The following is a 17,697-nucleotide window of genomic DNA, read 5'->3' as shown; positions in this document are numbered from 1 at the left end:
TTAACAACTGGTGAATCTACGTAAGAGTATTCAGGCTTGAAATTTTTCAAAATAAAAATTTAGGAAAAAGGAAAATACTCGTACTGATAAACAAAAAGGAAAAATAAACTTTATGTAGGACAAAATATACCATAAACAAAGGGAAAAGACAAGAGATAGTTTGGAAGAAGTTATTAGTAAAGGAGTAGAAATAGATTAGCTTCCAGAATATATGAAAAACTTTTACAAATCCTACCAGTCCACAAGCAAAAGACAAGCAAATAGGCAGGTGATGTGGGCAGACACTCCTGGAAAAATGAAATCTATTATGTCCGATAAACAAATAAAAAGATATGGAATGTACTAATCTAGAAAATGCAAGTTAAAACAACAAGAAGATACCATTTCACACCCATTACATTGGCAAAATTCTTTAAGTATGAGCACAGAGGTGTTGGCACTATTGTAGAGTACAGGAACTCTCAATCAGCTATGAGAGAATGGATAGGTACATGTACTGGGAAGTACACTTTGACAACAGCTAACAGTCAGAGATGCACACGATATTCAGTAATGCCCCTCCTCGATATAATCCCTGGAGTAGCAGCAGGTCTGTGAGATCAATACCATTTTCATAGTAACACTAAGACATTCGGCTTTTTCATTTTTATTCTCTCATGAGTTCAGTGAAGTTTTCCAGAGGCGCATGATGTCACAGCAGACTGACTGCAGAAGCAAATATGAGAACCTATCTATCTTCCATTAACTCAGACACTAAAAGATTTTCAAAAATGTAAAAGCAATAACACTCTTCTCACTATTTTGTTTTGTTTTGGCAAATATAATTATTTTTTCATTAAAAATGTTATGATAACATACAGTGGGCTTTTATAATTTTTAAATGATTTAATAAATCATTTCTCAATTTCAATGTCCAATGCAGTTAATATCAATAGCTGTATAACTCACATTAAAGCCATTTCAGATCCTCAATAATTTAAGAGTGTAAAGAGGTCCTAAGACCAAAAAGTTTGAGAACCACTGCCCTGGAGAAACTATCACACATGTATACCAGGAGATACATACAAGAACCTTTATTGCAACACTGTAATATCAAAGAACTGCAACCAACCTAAATGTTCATCAGAAGGAAAAATGATAAACTATATATTCCTACAATAATATATGGCAATTTAAAGGAATGAACTAGCACTACCTGTATCAACATGGTCAAATCTCACAAATGTTGAATTTAAAAAGTACCTGCTGACGGATACATACAATATGATACCATGTATATAGTTTTAAAACACACAGAATTATACTATATATTATTATTTAGTGATATATATATACATAGCAAAAGTAAAAAATAAAAACACATAGAAATGATAAAAGCAAAAATCACTGTAGAAAGTTACCTCTGGAGAGGAGGGAGGAGAAATGAATTACAAGGATGAAGGATAGGCAGGAGCCTTCAATTATATGTGGAAAGTATATCTCTTTAAGTAGACAGTAAAAACATAGGTATGCATTATATTATTCCTTATAATTTCTTGTATGATTGAAATGCATCGTAAGTTAAAGTTAAGAATGAACAAGAGGGAGACACCATAGGACCCGATGAAGGATTGCAAATGAAGGGTGACAGGTTTGATTTGGGTTTCAAGACTAGAAAACTGGAAAAAGATCAATGCATTAGCTCAAGTTTAGGAAGTCAGAATGAACAAATAGTTTGTGAAAAGGTAAGGTGTTGGGATTTCGACATACTAGCTTGAGAAGCAGAGATGACAACAATCTTGAGTTGTAAATTCAGCGAAGGTGTTTGGGCGGTCAGGGCCAGAGATCCAGATTTGGGATTCACTGAATAAAGATGGAAGGTTTGAGAATACATGAGAGAAAAAGGTGATGAAGGAAGATGGGGGTGTGATGAAGTTTATGCAGAGAGAGCAGAGAGGCTGGGGAACATTGACACTAAGGGCAGGGGTGGAGAAGAGAGGCTGATGGAAGAAAACTAGAAGTCCTCAGAAAGGTAAGAAAGAATCCGAGTCAGGTAGGAGCACATTCCAAAAGAGATGGTATAAAAAGGTTCAAAAAGAATGAGGAAAAAGACTCTTGTCACTGGAGTATATTTATGCAATTTCAGCTCAGACTGAGAATTTCCTGAAAGCTTGCCTCCTGAAAGCAGGCAATATTGACGAATCCCACATCTTGCTGACCACTCCTCTTTCATCCATTTATTCATCCCAACAAATACTGGTTGAGTACCTTGCATGTGGGCACTAAAGATACAATAATGAATGTCTGTCTTCATGGTGCTCAGATCACAGTCTTGAACCACCTAGTCACACTGATGAATGTAAAGCCACAACTATAATGAATACTATCAATGAGAGGTACACGGAACTTTGAGATTGCCTAATAAGGAATTGTTATCTGCCCCCTCCTTTCAGCAGCATATATTGTGCCTCCCTGAATAGACTGTAAGCCCTACAGGGCATATTTTTTTATACTTAGATGGTCCATTTTCTTTTGATATCTTCTCCAAGCGCCCAGCATAATGCTTCAGAATAATGGGCATTCATTATATGCCTATTTATATACTATACATCTGTAACTGGATGCTTCAGATTTTGTAATAAACATGTCCTACTGTATGGAAGAGCTACAACAATTTTTTTTTTTTTTAATATGCTGCTATGGGTGTTAAGGATTCGAAAAGCAAAGTACAAGCCTTGAACAGGTTAGTCTGGTGTCTTCCACCCGTATCCCAAGCAACTACCTTGAGAATGTTTAGGATTAGTCTCAAAGGGGGAGCTAGTAAAAGCATGGAAGGATTGGCACACAACATTCTCACCTCTAAAAAGACAACTCAAAAAAGTGTACCAATAATAATAAGCTGTGGTATAATGTTATTTCTGCAAATAAAAAGCAAAACATTCATCATAAGGCAACTGGAAATGACAAGAAAAACACAATTCAGCAGTCATCAAGAAGCAGCCCCACAACTACTTACATCACGAAACTGAACCTTTCCAAGTTCTCCTAATTCACTGACGCAACAATAAGCAGCTTCTGACTGTAGAAAAAGCTGGGCCAGGGTCATCTCCTCACTCCGGAAAAGCTCCCCCATGGCGGCGAAAGTACGTCAACTGAGTACCTAGATTTCTCTCCAACCTAAGGCAAAAAGAGAAAATTACATGACCTTGGAAGTTACTAAGAGGGTTAAGAGCAAACAATACCCTAGTAAGGCTCTTTCGTTTAGCATTTTGTATCTTCCACCTCATGCTGACAGGTCTTTCACAACTGTTTTGACATCCTTCTTAGAAAGATGGAAAGGAAAAATTGCAAAGGCTGTTACTGAATCTTCTCCTGCAGAGTGCCTGATGAAAAGTCACTTCCTGTGCAGTCAGCATCAGGATCAAATGACAATATTTTGGGACACCTCAATACATAAGAATGTACCCAGATTAAAAACAGGAACTGGGAATCCCAAACAGCTCTTTAATACTCTGAACACAATATTACAGGCAATGACACGCATACTGCTCTTTTTTTCTGCTGTGTCAGACACAAACAGAGGAGATCTTGAATACCTTCCCATAAAGGATGTATCCATTACAACGTTTTCTACCCTCTATTGCCCATTTCTAACAGCCAAAGTCCCAGCACTACCCTAAAGCTACCACTACCTTAAAGGGTTTAACCTTCCAAACTCATAAAAAAAAAAAAAAAAAAAGCACCATTTTCTTCCTAAAGAATCGAAACACATAATCATTATCTAAAAAAAAAAAAAGAACCAGTTTGCATATTAAGTCCAATTTCAAGTCAAGCATGACAAGAATACATTGATAATGACAAAGCAGTTTCATCAAGCCACAGAGACTAAGCTTTCCACCTCCGCAGCTTTCTGTTTCTTATCCCCATCTTCAAGATTAATTACATTCTTCCATCTGTTAAAGCTTCTCATGCATGAGCCAGTAAAGGTTTCATTTTAGGGCTGTCTTATCGCTGCCGGGTAAGAAAAACAATTGGCGCTATCAGTGGTCCTGAAACTGCAATTATTCACTCTCAACCTGCTATTTGTAAGGCGCCGACTGTACAGTATCTAAACTCAGCAAAACGTACAGTATCTTTAGTATCATGAGAGCATCCGTAATGAGAGGCATCCAAGGAAGAGTTACTCTTCTGGAAGGCTGGGAGACATTTTGAGAAATTTGAACGACAAAACCTTTGTGCATTTGATGTTCAAGGCAGCAGAACAACACACTCACGTATAAGTAAGGATTTTTCAAGAGATTATGTCGCTTGACTTGATGACTGTCTGTATCTGAATCATCCAAAATGGCTGTTACCAGCCCCCAACACACCCCTACTCAACAAGGATAGATTCCACAATCTCTAAACACATAAAATTATGCCTCATCGGCATAGTTTAGGGGCTGTCAATAATGTCAGCCCCCAAGGAGTTGCTACTAGTACTGTCATCCAGTTTTCGCCACCTAACAAGGTACTGAAATTCACCTGCTTCATTTGCTGTATACTCAGTGAGAAAATCAGGAATTCTCTGAACCCAAGCACACCTACCTGGAGTAGGGACTAAAAGGGGGAAATCCTCAAATTGGGAGCCCCTTTAAGAAGCCCCCCCAAATTCTTTCGGACATCCCAATAATCTTCAGTTTCGCCGCCTACCCCTTAAATGGGGGAAGCGACCAGGGCCTCCAATGTGGAGTGAACCTCCGGTTATTCTGCCCATAGGAGGGGTGCCCAAAGAGGGGTGAAACCCCATTTCCTTTCAGAGACCTAAGATCCCTGCTAATTCTTTTGACAAGAGAGGGGGCTGTTAGAAGGATTTCCTGTGCCCCTCGGAGGCCGCTCCCTGCCACGCTGTACCTACAGCCCCCGCTCACCTCCAGCCGCCGCCGGGGCCACTGCCAAAGCAGCTGCCGCAGACCAAGCCCGCAGCCCCCGCGGCTCCCGACAGAAGCGCCTCGGAGCGTGCGTGCGTCCGCAAAGCCCCGCCCCCGCGCCGCCGCTGGCCTCCGCCCCTACGATGACCTCATTGCAGTTGGCCAATGGAATGCGGCGTCGGTCGGCTGCCGCAGTGCGGAGTCGCAGGGGCGCGGCGAGACCCTGCTTGGTGACGCCATCTTGTTCTCGCTGGGGCTGTGCGGGGCTGGGAGGGTGGGTAGGTGGGGCTGGTGGTGCAGGTGTTCGAGGCCCTGAGTTCCTGAGCCTTTCGGAATCCCTTCTCCCTAACACTTGCTCAGAATCCCTTCCCCGTAATACTTACTCTACAGGCAAGGCTGCCTCCTTTATTTTCATATCCAAAGAATCAATTCACAATGTTTTCTTCTCGAGGGGATGTGAGGGAAGGGGAGAAAGCCTTATGAAATGACCTGAGAGCCAGGGGGCTCCCTGTCACACACACACACACACACACACACACACACACACACACACTCACTCACTTTTCCCCTTAGTTTGCTGAAAAGGAAATTCGAGCCCCAGAGTGCAGAGCGACTTGCTAAAGGTGTTAGAGCCTGTAGTAGATCCTAGTTCACTTAACTATGGAAAACGCCTATTTAAAAAGGTACTTGGTTTAGTCCCTCCAGCAACTGTACAGGGTCTATTTTTCTCCAATTAACAGTGGGAATAAACCCCTAAGACCGTGTGTTTTGAAAGTGTGTATCTTGTTTGGTGGATTCCTGCGGGCCTATTTGAACACATAGGGTTTTCTAGTTAAAAATAAATAAAGAAAGAATAATTTGTTTTTTAAAACGCACAAGTGATGCCTACATGTTCTTATAAAAACGCCTTTCTCACATATTAATATCGATTCCCTTTTCTTGACCTTTTAAGGAGGAGCAGGGATCCCGAATCGTTTGTAATAACCACAATTTATCAGGAAAAACTCGGAAAACCGGTTATTCAGTCTCCGTGGGTGGTGGAATCCTATTTGAGACTCAGGTGAAATGAGAGAGACATTTCAGATAAAAACCTAATGCTGATAATTTTGTCTACCTGGCAAAAACATCATCAATCCTTCTTCACCAGCCTAAACGAAATAGTGAAGGGCAAAAAAGAACATTTTATTTGAATTTCCCATCTCACGTTGTGAGTGAAGACAGAGCTTGACTTCCAGACCCTCCCTTTCACCTGTGATCACAAACGCTCCCCAGCTCTCTCAACCTTCCCGGCAAGGCAGATAGGAACCTACATTTGAAAGCCTGCCAAATGTTAGAAAACTATTATGCAATGACTGTCATTTCCTTCCTCTGAGTCTTAAAAAAAATTTTTTTTAGACCACAGAGTCAGCTGCTTGCTAACCACAAATTTTTCATACCCCACGGCTAAGACAGACTTTCATCTGGACTCCCCTCAATTCCCTTAAACTCTCTGTTTTCATGGCTTCCTTGAAAGTATATCCTCTCAGAGCTCCTTTTCTATTTCCTTTCTTATTTCCTGCAATTAATCTTTCTCCAGTGTTCTATTTCTTATCCCCGCATGAGCTCTTCCTTGGCAATCCTGCTATTGTCAGGATTAAATGTCTATGTGTGGGAATCATACTTATTTTTCCATCCACTTCACTTCTGCAAGGCTCAGGATGGAATTTCAAGCTGCCTGAATAATGCCATTCAGGCAACAAATGCTTGCTAAGGGCCTACTGTGTGGTAGACATGGTGCTAGGTGCTTGGGATAGGAAAATGAAATAGACACACTTCCTATCCTAGAGGAACTCATAGTTCAATGAGAAAGTTCCAACCAATAATGAGAGAGGGGGAGGGACAGAGGGAGGGAGGGAAAGAGGGAAGGAAAAAGAAAGAGAGAGAGAGAAAGAAGTGCAATGATTAATATTTACTATGTACCAGGCACTTTTCTAAGTTCTTTATAAATATGAACTTGTTTAACCCTCACAACAGTATTGGGAGGCAGATACTATTATTATCCCCATTTAACAGATGATATAATGAAATTGAGGCACAATAATTTGCCCAAGGTCACTCAGCTAGTAAATGGCAGAGCCAGATTCAAAGCCAGCCAGTTTATCCCCATTTCCTGTACTCTTACTTATTGCACTGTTCTGCCTCTGGTAAGAGTGCAGTCTCTGAGTCCAGCTTGTATTCAAATCTTGATCTGCCATTTAATATCTGTAACCTTAAGACTCTGTAAGCCCCAGTTTCTTCATCTGTAAAATGAGGTTAATAATAATATTTACTATTGGTTATTTGAGGAATAAAAGGAATCTAGAACATGCTTGACACTCAGCCTGCCTTAAAAAACTGTTAGCTATCATCATTGTCAATATTATTGTTGAGATACAAAATACCATATAATGAACCTGAGGATGTCAGGAAAGCTCATATTGAGGAAGTGACGTGAGAACAGAGTTTTGGATTTGAGCTCTCACTGAATAAAAAACTGTCCTTTCCCCTGAGGTCCTTAATCCTGCTAATGGCATCATTGTTTTTCTAGTTACCTAGGCTCCAAGCTTAAACCATCTTTAATTCCACTTTTTTCCTTTCTTTTCACATTCTGTCAGTTGCCACATCATGCTCATTGTGTGTCCTGCCTTCATTTCTTGCCTTTACCCCTTTACCCTTTTTATTTTCATTGTTGATAACCTAGTACAGGTCCATTCGCCTCTCTCAGATAACTGAAACAGGAGCCTAGAGGAGGCAGCATGTGTAGGTTAGTAGACCACAAGCTTTTGTGGTCAAGCCCAAACTAGGCTTGAATCTTAGTTCTTCCATTTATTCCACTCAATATCAGATGCAAGAGGAATAAATCTCAACTCGAACAGTTACAAGGTGTGTGAACTTGAGCAAGTTAGTTCACCTCCTTGAGCTTCATTTTCCTCATTGGAACGCTCATGGGAATTTTCTGTTTCTCTTTTATAAAACACAATACTTTCCACATGACTTTGACATGTTTTTCCTTTTACCAAACTATAAACTCCTTTTTTCCCCTAGCATTGGACCTATTCATTCAATACTAAGTACCATTTCTTGAATGAATGAGTGAATGATAGATGACCCTGAAAGAAATGGCGTTCTTCTAATAGAAATCTACTATCAACAAAAGAACACAGGTTATCAGACAAAAGGAGTATGATCACATCCTGCCTCGTTTCTCTATCCCCATTGTTTTATGAACTTCATTATCTGTGGGGAGGAGAGCTTGTGATAGGTGCTCATATTCTTCTAACAAAGACATGAGGAGCAGCTGGGAAAAGTTCAGAGCAGAAACTAGAATCAGAAAATGTCTATGGAGTCAGTGAAAACTTTGCAGGATCATCAAGTTTGGTACAATAATAGCGCTGATGTCTGTATTCCATTTACAGTTCTCAAAGTTATTCTACATCGAAGCATACCTATGCGGAAAATGCTCTTTCAATTCAATGAAAAGTACTTTTATAAACAGCTTTTAGTCATCAAAAATCCAACATTCCTTCAGCAAATATCTATTAACTGTATGCTTTATACCAGGAGTAATGCTAGAAACTGGAAATGCAAAGATGAACAGGAGCTCACAGCCTATCAGAGGAGACAGACAGACAACCAACTGTAGTATAATATATATATTAATAGAATAGTAGCGATTGGAGCAGAAGTCTATGCCAGCCCAGAGAAGAGCGTTACTAATCCTGTCTGGCCTTAGGGAAGGCTTTAAGAAGACATGACATCCATTTAATAGATAAATAGAAGGATAAATAGAAGGAGACAAAGGCTAATAAAATAGAACAGAAAACGTATTAGTATTAGACTAAAATCATCACACTCAGCAAATACACTAACTTAGCCCAAAACTGATTAAAATTATTTTGATCCAGAGTAATCAGGCATTTCTGCTCCTCTGTATGCTTCTCTAGGAAAGAAAGAAGACAAAAAGGATCTCTGGTTGTGCTTTTCTGTCACTTGAACAAGTACAACATAAATGTATAAAATGCTGTTGACCACCTAGCCCTATAAGACATGAACAATTCCATATGAAGACGAACCACTACTGCAGTTCTGGGTATCCAAATTGCTCTATTTCTTAGCATCTGTGAAAACATCTAAACAATAGTTACAAAAATTAGTTTTTCCGTACCAAGACAGAGCAGAAAATGGAGGCAGTTGTAAGAATTGTCCCTGTAGTGGAATGATTAGATACATGTTTTTTCTCCTTTTACTCTCTTCATTTTTTGGTTTGATCAAATGCACAGATATTGTTCATATTTCCACCAGTCAGAGGTCACCTCATGTTTGCTCATCCAACTTAGATGCCTAGATAAGGCCTAGAGAGTATTAACGTTAAACCATGTGTTTCGAAATACATATTTGCTCAAGTGTCCCTCTTTTCCATATGCTTTCTGTATTAGTTTCCTAGGGCTGCTGCACAAATTATCATAAACTGAGTGGCTTAGAACAACAGAAATTATTTCTCTCACAGGTCGGGAGGCTAGAAGTCTGAAATCAAGGTGTCAGCAGGGCCATGATATTTCTAAAGACACTAGGGGAGAATCCTTCATTCCCTCTTCTAGCTTCTGGTGGTTGCCTGCAATCCTTGGCATTCTTTGCCTTGTAACTGCATCAGTCCAATTGCTGCTTCCATCTTCACATGGCAATCCTACCTCTGTGTGTCTGTATCTTAACCCAGTATGACTACATCTTAACTTGATTGCAAATACACTATTTCCAAATATAGCCATATTCACAGGTTCCAGGTAGACATGAGTTTTGGGGGAACACTAGTCAACCCAACCCAGGACACTTCCCTTACCAATTTTGGAAAGGAAATTTTGCTCTGCATCATTTTCCAACTGTTCACCTGCAAGTCGTTGCCAGCAAACAGTAAAACATTGATTTAAAATTTAATTTCCTCTTATCTGAATTCTTTGAGATGATAGTAACTCAGTTTAATGATTGTGTCTAGTCAAATAATTTTGGGGGGACCGGCCCCGTGGCTCAGGCGGTTAGAGCTCCATGCTCCTAACTCTAAAGGCTGCCGGTTCAATTCCCACATGGGCGAGTGGGCTCTCAACCACAAGGTTGCCGGTTCGACTCCTTGAGTCCCGCAAGGGAGGGAGGGCAGCGCCCCCCGCAACTAAGATTGAACACAGCACCTTGAGCTGAGCTGCCGCTGAGTTCCCGGATGGCTCAGTTGGCTGGAGTGCGTCCTCTTAACCACAAGGTTGCCGGTTCGACTCCCACCAAGGGATGGTGGGCTGTGCCCCCTGCAACTAGAAATGGCAACTGGACCTGGAGTTGAGCTGTGCTCTCCACAACTAAGACTGAAAGGACAACAACTTGACTTGGAAAAAAGGCCTGGAAGTACACGCTGTTTCCCAATAAAGTCCTGTTTCCCTTCCCCAATAAAATCTTTAAAAAATAATAATAATTTTTTGTTTCTCCCTTTTATGTAAAAAGGAACTGTAATTCTTAAATTATTCTACCATGGATCTGAGTTCAGTGTTGCATGAAAGAATTGTCCCACCACAACCTTTAGGTGACGTGCAATCACCTTGACTGTCATTCTTGAAATGTCAATTTGCAGTTTGTTTTCATAGAAGTGGTCTCTTTTGCAGTTTCAGTCTGAGTTCCTCAAAATAACACTCTGCTTTTACTTTCAAAGTCTGTCAATATTTAAAATAAAAGTCTTTTGATAGAAAGTAAAAATTTGTTCATAATAGATTTTGAGACTTCCTTTGGAGTTCAAGGAATGTCAGCTTCCTTTAGCTCTGCTAATGATTACATCCACAAGGAGATATGAATGAGCCTAAAGCATATGACATTTTATGCAACGCTCCAGGCTCTTGTGACCAACACATGAGGCAAGGGGCTTCTTAACTCGTGAAAATTAACAACACCAAGAAACAACCTTGTTCAAGAAATAGAAATTAGAAAACGTGAGAAAACTTGAGATGGGAAGAAGGGAAGGACTAACTGACACAGCGCAGAGAAGCTTCTCTGTGACATTAGATCTGAAGTATTTGCCCAGGAAAACAAGAAACTATTTCAAGGAGGTTTCTGAAGTACAGAATCTGGCAAATGTTTCTGTACCGGGTTTCTAATGACTTGGAGAATGGAGGTTAGATCTGGGGTAAAGAAATACATCAGATAATTCCAGTAGAAAGGATCTAGTTGATTCAATGGTCAAGGGTAGATCTAATTCGATCTGTTGTATTCCCACTGCCTCGCTGAGTGCCTGGCATTCAATACATACTTCATAAATACATTTGAAAGAAAAGAAAACAAACCTGAAAATATAGTTTCTTAACTTGTGACAAAGTTGTGGGTTATTTGTATTTGTAATCATGTACTTATTTAAGGCTGGAGATTGCTATACTTTACAGTTGATTTGTTTTTGTTTTATAAAAATGGTCTACTGGACTTGTATGGTATTTTAAGGAGGGAGTTGTGGGGAAGAAAGTCTGTAGGAATCTTACAGGAATGATATATATATCGCTTCTCGGCCGTTAGGCTAAGATCAAGTGTAGAATGTATAAGGGCGTGGTCTTCAGAGAAGAAAAATTTTCTTAGGGGGAGCTGAAAGTTATCCAGAAGGGAGCTTTCAATTGGATATTGCCTTGAGCCCTATTTTAATTCTAAGTTTGTTTTCGCTTGGAGTTTTAGAGATTGTGAATACATGTGAACAATTATTTCTATTTAAAAAATATATTTTGAGACCTTACATTTTTCTGGTAATATGCATAGCTATTGACAACAATAGATTTGAGTGAACATGTAAGATAAGTGAATTTTAGGAGCTTTCTATTCAACTTTTACATGCCTCTCTCCCATTCTTTAATTCAGTACTAAGTTTTAGGCTTGGTATGACCCAGGCCTAGGTATAGGAAATTGGACCAGGGCCCTAACTTCAATGAACTCAGAATCTATAATACAGTAAGGATTTTATTAGCAATATATAATAGTAGTATGGATGCACTGATAAAGGCATCAATAGCTATGCTTAGAAACCTTTACAGGAGATGAAATTTGAGTTAAGTCTTAAAGGATGAGAAGGTGTTTGCCTACTCGCTATGAACCTGGTCTGTTCTCCGCCTGCTTTGTCCATTGCGAGTTGATTCCACCACCTCTCTGCAAAGTGTTTCTTTCAAGACTGAGTTAAAGATCAGTTTTTTAATAATGACAACATTACATATAAAATTTTATGGGATATCACTAAAATTGCACTCAGAATGAGAAAAATAATCATAGTTTTAAATGTGTTTATAAAACAAGGAAGAATTAAAGTAAATTAAACAAACATAACGCAACATGTTTTAAAAACACAGCAAAATAAACCCAAATAAGACAGGAAGAAACAATTAGCAAAGTCAAAATGACAAAGAATAACAAATATAAGAGCTAGTTCTTTTCAAATATCAATAAAAATAGGAAAACTTCTGATAAAGTGAGAGAGAGAAAGACTACAAATATAATAAGAATGAGAATTGATTTTAACCACAGATACAAAATAAATGTAAAACAAAATACTATGTGAAATTATAATTATAAATGGTAATTAAAACATTTTTTAACAGACTGGGTGGTTTTATTTAAAAAATTATAAATGGGGCCGGCCCGGTGGCTCAGGCGGTTGGAGCTCCATGCTCCTAACTTCGAAGGCTGCCGGTTTGATTCCCACCTGGGCCAGTGGGCTCTCAACCACAAGGCTGTCAGTTCAATTCTTCGACTTCCGCAAGGGATGGTGGGCTGTGCCCCCTGCAACTAGCAACGGCAACTGGACCTGGAGCTGAGCTGCGCCCTCCACAACTAAGAATGAAAGGACAACAACTTGACTTGGAAAAAAGTCCTGGAAATACACACTGTTACCCAATAAAGTCCTGTTCCCCTTCCCCAATAAAAAAATCTTTAAAAAAACAATTGTTGTAAAAGAAAATTTTTCCAGATAGTCTCTTCCCATTTTGATCACTCTATTATTCTAGTGCTCATAAACATTGTTGAATATATTCTACTTACATTTGTATTGCATATCAGCTACTTATTTGGGAATCATTCTACTTCGTGTGTATTTATTTCCTCAATGAGATTATTAAACACCAAAAAGAACATAGATTATGCTTCTGTTTCCTTTGTATTCCCTTGTGGTATCAAGTAGCTGCTCTTAATAACCACTTATAAACATTAAAGGTTTTGGACCATGAAATAGTTGAATTGCCTCTTTCAATTTAAGCTCATGGAAAAACTTTAAATCATCTCTCTGAAGCCATATGATGGATCCAGCACCAAGTCTGTGTTGATTGCTCATTCACACCAATCAGTGGCCCCAGGGATTCATAGAAATATGTGTCTTGGTGGAAAAATGAGTCACTCCACCAACACACAGTTGGCCTCTCACACCCAAGGCACAATGGAAATGTGGAAATCTGAGTAGAGCACAAAGAATCTGTATCTGAGCAAGAGTTCACACTCTTCCTGTTCTGTTACATTGTGAAATGGAAACCTTGTTTCCTGGGAAAAGGGCCAGATTCCACAAATGAAATGGTTTTGCTTAGATGTGCACAGCTGCTAAAAACTTACTGTTTTTATTGAGAGTGTCTTGTTTTAAAGATCTGGCCTTTGTTCCAACTGGAAAGTTGAAAGAAAGTGGGGGGATCCTCTTGTGAGCAACAGAATGAGTTTAACAGAAAGTCTTGAATACCTGTTCTTGACTGGTTCGAGTGCAAGGAAAGGAATATGGTCAGGCACATTTCTTGCCACCAATGGTGTGTTAACCATTCTGACATGTCCTTTTACATGTATGAACACATTGCATCCTCAAAACAACCTTAGCATTTTTTATTATGGGAAAGTTCAACAATATAATGAATCCTTATGTGCCTGTCACCTTCAACAGTGATTAACACATGGCCAACCTCATGTCATCTACATCCCATCCACTTCCCTCAGGATTATTTTTAGTCATATCCTAGATGTGATATCATTTCATCTGTAAGTACTTCAATAACTATCTCTTAAATATAAGGATTATTTAAAAAATATAACCACAATGCCTTTATCACATTTTAAAATTTAATAATAATTCCTTGATGTCAGCAAATATATAACCAGTGTTCAAATTTCCCTGATTGTCTCATAAAATGCTTTTGTTTATAATTTGTTTGTTCTAATCAGGTACACTGTAATTAGTTGAATGGCTTTTTCTTTTTTTATATAGGCTTTTTGAAAATTGAGGTGTAGTTGATGTACAACATTATATTAGTTTCTGGTGTACAACATAGTGATTTGGTATTTGTAGAGTTGTATATATTTTGTATAGTTGATATTTGCATATGTGAAATGATCATCATAGTACATCTAATTAACCTCTACCATACACAGTTACAGAATTTTTTTCTTGTGATGAGAACTTTTAAGATCTACTCTTAGCAACTTTCAAATATGCAATGCAGTATTATAAAATAGGCCTTTAAAGTCTTTTTTAATTCAGCGATTTCCCACTTTGTCATCATCTCTTCCTCTCCCTCCACCACACTCACCCCTCTGCAATTTGTTGGAGAAATTGGGTTGTTTGTCCTGTAGGATTTCCCACCTCTCTGGCTTTTGCTGATTGCTTTCCTACAGTGTTGTTTAATGTATTTCCCTGACCCCTATATTTCCTGTAATCTGGTAGTTAAATCTGGACGTTTGATCAAATTCAGGTTTGGTTGTTTTGTTGTCAAGACTATGTCATAGGTGTTGGTATGTACTTCCTATTACATCACACACCAGACATACAATGTCAATCCTCTATCTTTTTTTTAAATTTTATTGGGGAATATTGGGGGACAGTGTGTTTCTCCAGGGAGTTGTCCTTCAATCTAGTTGTGGAGGGCGCAGCTCAGCTCCAAGTCCAGTTGCCCTTTTCAATCTTTAGTTGCAGGGTGCTCAGCCCACCATCCCATGTGGGAACTGAACCAGCAACCTTGCTGTTAAGAGCTCGCGCTCTAACCAACTGAGCCATCAGGCTGCTCCATGTGCCACTGGTTTTAAATATTTTTAATATCTCCCCATTTTTGGACCAGAGACACTGATTTTAGAGTCATAGCAAAGAGATGTCAGAAAAGAAGATGAAAAGGAAAGGGAAAGTGACAAGAACCAGAGCAGAGGGCTGGAGACTGAACCCATGTGAAATGATTACATTAAGGAAAGGGCAGGAAAAAGAAAATTGCATGCATACTCATAGCACAATTATTCATAATAGCCCCCAAATGAAAATAATCCAAATGCCCCTCAACTGACGAATAGACAAACACGATGCAGCATATCTATACAGAATTTTATTCAGCCCTTACAAGGAATGAAGTACAGATATGCTACGACATGAATTAATCTTGAAAATATGCTGAGTGAAAGAAGCCAGACACAAAAGGCCACATACTGTATGATTCCACTTATATGAAGTGTCCAGAGTAGGCAAGTCTATGGACAGAAAGTAGCTTAGTGATTGTCAGGGGCTGAGAGAAAGGCAGAATGGGGAGTGACAGCTAATGGGTATGGGGTGACAGTATTGAATTTTACCTGAGCCCTGTGCTCCTGGAAAACAGTTTAAAGGAAACTCCCTAGGCTTTTGTGTTCTGGAGAATAGCTTACTGCAAAGAACCACCCTTCTCCCTATGACTCACGGGATGCCCCTCTTGTTTACCAGTGACAAGGACAGACATTCTCATTCTCTGCCTCATAAATGATCATTGAACTGCTTGTCCCCACTGATCACTCAGAACAAAATGCTTGTTAACCAAACCTTGTTTAAGCTTTTCTCCTTCCTTCAAGTCCCTGATCTTTGGCCCACTCTTTCAGCCTGAGCCAGCACACAGCTCCCTAAGGATAAGCTGGCTTCAGGGAAACACATTCTTGGGTCTATTTCCCCATCATGCCACGCTTTCATCTATTCCCTGCACCTGGTTCTTCCTAGCTTCCTTTACTCCTCTCTATAAAAGAAAACCCCTTTGGCCTAGCCCTTGGGACACTTGCAAATCTTATGGTCACAATGTTCTTTCCATCACAATAGAATTGTCCTCCCCTGACTGCAATAGTCCCTTTCCTCCCATGTGATAATCCTTTCAAATAAAGTCTCTCTTTACTAAGTCTGGGTTGTTTTTTTTTTATTAGACAGATGTTTATTTGGGGGGGGGGGATGCAAATGTTCTAAAATTGATGGTGGTTGCCAACTCTGTGAATGTACTAAAAACCATTGAATTGTACACGTTACACAGGTGAATTTTATGTTATAGGAATTATATCTCAATAGAGCTGGGGTTTTTAAAAAAACATTTTTTGAGCAGTTTTCAAAGCTGTTAACAAGGAAAATGAAAGGAAGAAGAAATAAGTTAGCAAATGGGACAAGAAATAAAAGGAACACAACCTCACAAAAGGCAAGAGGGAGAGTCTCAAGGACAGCAGTGCTAAATCCTGCAGAGTACAAATAAAATTAGAAAAGGAGAAATAATTGGTAGAATATAGAGTTTATTAGTGACTTCTAAGTGCTCTTTTAGTAAGCAGAAAAACACCTTTTTCGATAAACTGCGGAAGTTTAAAGGACTGAATTGGGGGTAAGGGATCTGTAGCAACAGTTCCAGAAAACAATGGAATATGAACAGGAGAAAACAGATGGACCCAACCCTGAGGTGACAGGAAGGTAAAGCCAATTAAGACTGCAGTTTTTGTTTGTTTGCATGTTTTTTATTTTTAGGATAAGAGTCTGGTGCACGTTGAAGGCAAAGGAGGAGGGGAAGTTTTATGGCATTTTCATTAATGTGTTTTCTTGATGTTTTCTGTGTTAGCCTGAATCACTGCTGCCCTGAGACTAAAAGTCTCTCCCCACTGCAAACTCGTTATGTCCTTTGAATGGTTTCTAGCAGCAAACTACCGTGTTTCCCTGAAAGTAAGACCTAGCCAGACAATCAGCTCTAATGTGTCTTTTGGAGGAAAAATTAATATAATATTAATATGTAAGATATTAATATTATATTAATATTTCAATATAACATAAGACTTGGTCTTATTTGAATATAAGACCTGGTATAATATACTATAAGACTGAGTCTTATATTAATTTTTGCTCCAAAAGATGCAGTAGTGTTAATTGTCTGGTTATGTCTTATTTTCGGGAAACACGGTATGTATAAATTAGCTCTTAATAAATAATTTTGATTGTTTTCTGGTTCAGAAAAGCTGTATACTGTTTGAAAAAGAAAGGAAGGAATTTGTGAGGAAGAGAAACATACAAACGTTAGAGGCACTTTTCATCTATGTCAGAGGGACAAGAATAGTCCCTGTAAATCTGCGGAGAAAAACATTGTTGTTACCTGCGGCAACGATGAGCCAGCTGCTGAGAACTGGCTTTCCCTGAGGGATGGTTTGTTTCTCTGATGTGAGGACACATCATTCATCCCAACCACTTATTATAAACAAAACACACTGTCTCCCTAGGGTCTCTCCCAGTGAGGAGCCCAACCTGAATGAAACATTGCACGCTGCACTCCTCACACCTTGCTGGACCTCCCTGAATGTAAATTGTTGAGACTTATGGCAGAACCACCATAAGAGATGAGCAATGCCTGATTACCCAGCCCTCAGCCCTATGCTTTCACACCTCATGTTGTCACTGCTGGGAGATGGGGAAGGGTCTACTCTGCCTCCTCCTTTATACCTAGAAACTACCCCCACCCCCAACCCTTCCACACTCTCCCAGGAAGTAGTGACAACCTTCCCTGAGCTGTCCCGGGGC

The 17,697-nt window shown here is 39.4% G+C and overlaps 1 protein-coding gene across 8 annotated transcripts in view; it reads right to left on the bottom strand.

The window, feature by feature from the left end:
• ATP6V0A1 (ATPase H+ transporting V0 subunit a1) overlaps positions 1-5,151 on the bottom strand; it is a 51,579-nt gene extending 46,428 nt beyond the window's left edge. For 5 of the 8 annotated variants that reach the window (XM_019747623.2, XM_019747624.2, XM_019747626.2 and 2 more), the window contains exons 1-2: positions 4,890-5,010; positions 2,996-3,156 (exon numbers count right to left, since the gene is read on the bottom strand). In XM_019747623.2, coding sequence (XP_019603182.1) covers positions 2,996-3,112 — 117 coding nt within the window. In that variant the 5' untranslated portion in view covers positions 3,113-3,156; positions 4,890-5,010. Of the gene's footprint in view, positions 1-2,995; positions 3,157-4,566; positions 4,586-4,889 lie in introns of those variants that run through there. The other 3 variants (XM_019747628.2, XM_019747629.2, XM_074320262.1) reach the window with 2 other exon arrangements.
• Between the last annotated feature and the right edge of the window lie 12,546 nt (positions 5,152-17,697).

Source organism: Rhinolophus sinicus, linkage group LG15 (genome assembly GCF_036562045.2).
Source record: "Rhinolophus sinicus isolate RSC01 linkage group LG15, ASM3656204v1, whole genome shotgun sequence".
Lineage (NCBI taxonomy): Eukaryota > Metazoa > Chordata > Mammalia > Chiroptera > Rhinolophidae > Rhinolophus > Rhinolophus sinicus.
Note: the sequence above shows the minus strand (reverse complement) of the source record. Positions and strands in the feature narration are given on the sequence as shown.